Below are 6,000 nucleotides of genomic sequence, written 5' to 3' on the forward strand. Positions count from 1 at the left end.
TTTAGAGGTCAGAAATTACCTGTCCCCAAAATCACAGCACTTCCCAGCAGGGTCACGGTGCCCAGCACCAGCGCAGAGCAGAGGCAGATGGAAAGGAGGAGGATGGGGATGACGAAGGCTCTGCGAGCAGCAGGGAGTGGGTCCTGCGGGCATTCCCAGCTCTTCCCCTCGCTGAGCCGCCCCCAGCCCCCCGGCAGTGCCGAGCTGCCTAATTAGCTCTGCCTGCTCCCAGCGCCGTCCAGCTGGAGCCGGAGGGCAGGGGCACACAAAAGCCTCGCTATTGACAGCCCCTCCGAGGAAGGGGCTTTTCTTCTCCCCCTCGCTTTTCTTTTCAAGCCCCTCTCCCCCCTCCTTGGGCCGGGGCCACGGGCTCATTAGCACCGGGGCTCGCAGGATGGAGCAGCAGATGGCAGCCAGGCGGCCCCGCGGAACAGATGCCCGGCCAGCCAGGGGAGATTAGCGGGGCTGGGGGGCAGCGGCACGGCAGGGCTGCCAGCGGGGCTCCCTCCCCGCCGGCACACCCCACACATCCCTGCCGAGGATGGGGGGGCACGCTGGGGAATCGCGGCAGCCAAAGGGAGCCAGAGGTTGGCATGGCCAAAAGTCGCTGCAGAGGCCACAGGAGATCCGCAGCTGCTTTGTGCACCCTCGGAGGATACCGAGACCTCCGGCACTGCCGTGCCCTGGCTGCTCCTGCCGTGTCCCAGGGCAGCGGGCAGGACACGGCACCCAGGACACGGCACCCTTGTCCCAGACTCCTCTCCAAGATCACCCGCGACGGCAAACTACGGCTTAATCCCACCCCAGCAGCGCATCCCTCCCCCTCCGCGCACGGCGCATCCCGGGGGATTAAGGGTTAAAGCACAAATCCCCAGCGCTGCCCTGATGTGACCCACTTAGACCATCTGGCACGGAGGGATGCAGGAGCCTCCTCTGTCTCAGCGGCTGCCCCGGGAGCTGACACCAGCACCCACAGGCCCAAAAGTGGATTTTGGCTGAGTTTCTGGAGACACGGCAGTTCATGCCAACAGTACCGTGGCTGGCAGTGAGGCAGCAGGGAACTAAACCACCCCTGAATCATCCCTCAAGCCCCCACACTCCCACCAGCTCCAGTTCCTGGGACACTTGGAGCATCTCCCACCTGGGGACCCGATGCTGATGGAATTCTCAGCAGTGCTGGAGAAGTCAGGCTTCCAGGTGGGACAGGGCTCCCAGCCCCGTGCTGTGCCCGAGGTCACGGCCAGAGAAGAGATGCAGACAAAAGCCCAGCCCAGAGGGAGGGAAGCTGATCCTGCTCTGGGGCTGGGGCCACAGCATGGTGCTCATACTCATCCCCAGAGGCCAGTGGCACCTTAACACAGCAGATTTTGAAAGCATTTTCAGTTCACCAGAGCCAAAGCCCCATCCTCATGGCCCAGTGAGAGACACTGAGGGCACCCCGGTTTGGCAGAGGGGCTCAGGGCAGGGTAGGTGGTCTCTGTCCCTGATCCCATCCCTCCCCAGCACACTGGGCACAAAACCCTCTCAAATCATACTGGGATTTTGCACATGCTGGAGCAATTCCCCTGCAAAGGCAAGCTCTGGGTCAACCTCAGCCTCCCCTCATCATGCAGCACCTCACCCTCAGCTGCACAGCAAAGCCCCACCAGGCCCTGTGTGGGGAAAGGTTAATTGGAAAAGCCCCTTTCCCCATCACCTCGGTTTTCCCTTTCACTCTGCAAACTGGTCAATAATCCATTTACTTTGGCAGAGCTCTGCTCTGGGCACAAAGCTGTCTGGGGGGCTGGATTTCGTGCCCCCCCCCCCCCCAGCCCCAGCAGGAGGGAAGGTATTAATGCACTCTTTTGTTCCAGGATGAACCGTGGGTTTAGCAAAGCTTTAACCCTCCCAACCTCCAAGACAGCTAGATGGGAATTTAGATGGAAGATGCTTTATCTGCAGAAGCAGCAGGAAGGGAGTGGTGAGGGTTGAGGCAAGGGGGAAAAGCATCACTTTCTGTGCAGGTAACCCCGTTGCTGCCCCACAAGGATGCAGGATTGGGCCCTCAGCCATTCCCAGGGCACCCTGCAGGATGCTTTGGGCTATGGACACTGTGGGGGAATCCCTGGCAGGACCCCCATGGTGTAGCTGAGCCCCTTGACACTCCACAAGGGCACAGGACCAGCCAGGAGAACTGATGGGAGGTGGGCAGTGCTGGCCTAGAAACCATGGCAGCATCTCCACTGCTGTGGGAAGCACGGGGCCGGATCCAGGGCAGGGTGTTTGCAGGGGACCAGCTGTCAAGTGTGGGAGAAAACAGCAATCCAGATGGTCATCTTAATATTTCATTTGGCTAACTGGTTTCCCCATCTCCTCTCTGGCACCACAGTCATTTGCTCTTAAATTAGTCGGGAGTATCGTCAGGGAAGGGAGGCTGGTCCAAGCAGTGGCGCAGCGAAACCTTCCGGAAAAACAAACCCAGAGCGGAGCCAGGCACAGAGACCACTACAACAGGAGCTGCTGTGAGCCCTGGATCTGTTCTCTCCATGGATGGAGAGCAGGAGCCTGGCTCTGGGTACTGCTGGACCAGGAGCCTAGGGCCAGCTTGGGGACATCACCGTGCAGCCAAAGGAACCGCTGCAAAGCCCCTGGGGGTGTGAGATGTGGCACTCAGAGGTGTGATCCTGCCCAGACGGCAGCTCCAGCTCCTGGCAGAGCCCCGTGGGATGCGAGCCGAGCCGGCAGCACCGATGAGAAGAGCTGCGAACTGCAGCATCTCTGTCCCCGCAGCTTTGGTGGCAGCCCCTGGAGCAGCACAGCCCCTCCGTGCCCGGGCAGGGCGAGCACAGCGAGTGCCCCGCGGAGCCCGGCAGGGCTGGCCCCGCTCTGTGCGGCTGTCACACCCCTGGAACAGCCCAGGGCCGGCAGGACACACTGCCAGGGGACAAAAGGAGCCGGGCTGCACTGACCCAGCAGCGGAGCACAGCCCAGAGTGGGCACCTGGGTCTGCTGGTGCCCACCACAAACCACAGCAAAGCCGGGCTGGCTCTGCTCTGTGCCAAGAGCTCTGCACTGTTTCACTGCCACCGGAGCTGTCACTACCAACAGCACGGAGCGGTGCTCACATTTGGGAACTTTTTAATGGATCTGCAAACACCCCGAGCCACGGTGCTCAGCCCCACCACGATGTCTGTGCCATCCAAACTGCTGGCTAGATAGAGCCAGGCAGCATTCCTGGCACCCAGGCTGGCTGTATTTCCACAAAATCTGAATTTGTTGCCTTATTACATCTCCAACGTCAAGATATTTAAGCTCACTGAGGAACCTCCAGGCAGGAGTGTGAGTGTGAGCCAGCCCTCAGCCCAGGTGCCGACCCTACCCGATGCACAGATGGAGAAAAACACAGAGGTTCCCCTCTGCCACAAAAGCTGAAGCCCTGCAAACACTGCCTGTGGAAACAAGAATTGTTCTTCTCAACTGGAGGCTGAACCCATGCTTTTCCCATCTTCCTACCTAGATTAATGGAAATCAGAGAGGTTGGAAACATTCACGCTCAGCAGCTGGGCTGCAGGGCAGAAGGGACCCCCATCCCCACTGTGCTGTGGCTCACAGCCTCCACTGGCACGGGGAGCATCTGAAAAGGCTCATTTCAAAGGATCCCTCTCTTCCCTAGGACAGGCTGAGCCCCCAGGACCCAGCCTCCTGCAGACTGAGCCCCTCTCCTCTACAGACACAGCACCTCCACGAACTTTGGCTGGTTCCCCACAGCAGCTGGGCAGGACCCGGCAGAGGAAAAACAGAGCAAAGAGAGAGGAGAGCCAGCAAAAGAGTCCTTTGTTTATAAAAGCAGCACAAATATGATATTATTAACAAATACTGAGACAATCAGCAAAATAAAGGTGGTCTAAATTAGAGTGTGCATGGCTGTGAGGAAGCCACACAGACCTTTGCCTGTGTGACAGCCTGGCAGAGGGGCTCAAGGGGTACCTGCAGCCCCCTCGCCTCTTTTCACAGGTTTCTCTGTTGCTCAGCCTCTGTCAAACACGGGGGCATTGACTTTGCTGGAGCAGGAGGGCAGAACAGGTGCTGGGTGAGCAAAGTCAAAGCTGCTTGGCTATGGGACATGGGGGACACCATCCCCAGAGCTGTCCCTGGCCGTGGCACTGACCAGGCTGCTTGCACTGTGTGTCCCTAGGGGTCACCAGCCTCCCCTCGGAGACAAGGCAGGGTCCAGCCCCAGGGGCTGTTTCCCTCCCCAGGCTTCACCTTCCCAAGGGTCCGAGGTGAAGGGCTGACACAGAGACAAGGCCACCAGCAGGACACACACCCCAGGGCTCTGCACAACGGGGATGGAGCTGGTCACACTTTCCAGCTAATGCCCTCCACCACTCCGTAGCCCAGCTAGAGCTTTGCAGACCCGCACCCTGCTCCCAGGCTCCAAAGTTTCCCAAACCTGCCCAGCTCTGGAGCACAGCACCTGCCCAGGGAGGGGGCTCAGCCAGCCAGCACCCTCAGGCATGGGGAGGGTGCCCCGGCTTCTCCAGCCACGAACAGCTGCTGGTGGCAGGGAGACACGCTCAGGACTCTCCTTATGGTGGGAAGAGAACTAGAGATGGAGAAGGACGCAGGATCTCCCAAACCCCCCTCCCCTGCCCCGGTAGCCCTTACCTGGGCAGCGGCTTGCGGGCGGTGATACTGGCCACGATGATGCTCTCGGGTCGCGGCGTGGCCACGGCTTTGAAGGTGCCTCTCCAGAACTTCTCGAAGAGCTGCTTCTCTCCCTGCTGCACGCCGGCCATGGCCCCGGGACCCACGGGCAGCCCCGCCGCTGTCCGCGGTGCTGAGCGCTACATCCCCCGCTCCGCCCGGCCCGGCGAGCCCGCAGCCCGGCCCGCTGCGGGGAGTGCGGCCCCGGCCGCCCCCGCCTCCCGTTTTGTGCCGGCGGGGCGGGCAGAGGGGCCGGGCCCGCCGCCGTCCCCTCCCCGGCACCGCCCCCGCCGCGGCTGCGCCCGGAGCGGCGGAGCCCAGCGCGGGGAGGGGGCGGCTCCGGGGCACCCGCGACCCCCTCCGGCCGTGTCCGCTCCCCGCATGGGTGAAGCCTGGGGGGTTTCCACCCCCTCGCAGCCCCCAGGACCGTCCGTGCGTCCTCCCCATCATTTCCTTCCCCAGCCGAGAGGCCGCTGCCAGCTCGCTGCGGGATCACCGCTGCGCTTTGCCCTTTGCGGAGCACGGAGCCTCCCGGGCACAGAGAGTCCCCGGACCCCGCAGAGGCTCCCAGGAGCCTCCGTGTTTGCCCAGTCCCGACCAGACACAAGGAAAGAAAGGGAAAGCCTGGAGCCACAGCTGAGGGAGAAAGCGGCAGGAGGCCGTAGAGACGGCTCTGTAACTCGTCTATACTGAGACCCAAATGGGACAGAGAATTCGAAATACAACCCCTTTTCCACCTCCCTTCCCATTTAACTGGGCAGGGGCAGGGAGGGAGCATGCAGTTCCTCGGCTCCAGCGCTGTGCCGGGCTGGGAATCCCACAGTGGGGTCCCAACCAGCGCAGAAAACAATTCCTCTCCTTCCAGGCAGGATTTGACCCGCCAGGACCGGACGCGTGGGGAGGGAAGAAGAGCTGGGGCGGTGCAAGTGCAGCGCTGCGATCTCGCTCAGCCTCTGCGCTGAGTACAATAAAAACGTCTTTAGGAGAGAACGCTTCTTCTACCACATGCTTTGAAGCGCAAGTAAGAGCTGGTGACCTTGGATGAACGAGACAGTCTCTATTGTGCCTCAGAAACCCGCACGATGCGCTTATGTAAGCGGCGGGGGGATAATGGAGCCGGGAACAATGGGCGGTGGGAGCCGGAGAAGAAGGAAAATCATGGGGAAACTTAATCGCTTCTTACAACACCAGCAGAAGGCTCGTTCTGGCGGCGTGGTTTGCCGGCTCCTCGTTGCCTGTCCCGCCTGTCAGCAGCCGGGGTCAGCAGCGCTGGCACACGCGGGCCGGGCTTTGTGCCGCGGCTGGACGGGGATG

At 61.5% G+C, this 6,000-nt stretch overlaps 1 protein-coding gene across 1 annotated transcript in view; it reads right to left on the minus strand.

Annotated features, from left to right (window-relative positions):
* SRRM4 (serine/arginine repetitive matrix 4) overlaps nt 1-4,778 on the minus strand; it is a 39,750-nt gene extending 34,972 nt beyond the window's left edge. Inside the window, exon 1 of the mRNA XM_058816894.1 lies at nt 4,648-4,778. Within this exon, the coding sequence (XP_058672877.1) occupies nt 4,648-4,778 (131 nt within the window). The remainder of the gene's footprint in view (nt 1-4,647) is intronic.
* Between the last annotated feature and the right edge of the window lie 1,222 nt (nt 4,779-6,000).

This window comes from Ammospiza caudacuta, chromosome 18 (genome assembly GCF_027887145.1).
Source record: "Ammospiza caudacuta isolate bAmmCau1 chromosome 18, bAmmCau1.pri, whole genome shotgun sequence".
NCBI classification, from domain to species: Eukaryota; Metazoa; Chordata; class Aves; order Passeriformes; family Passerellidae; genus Ammospiza; species Ammospiza caudacuta.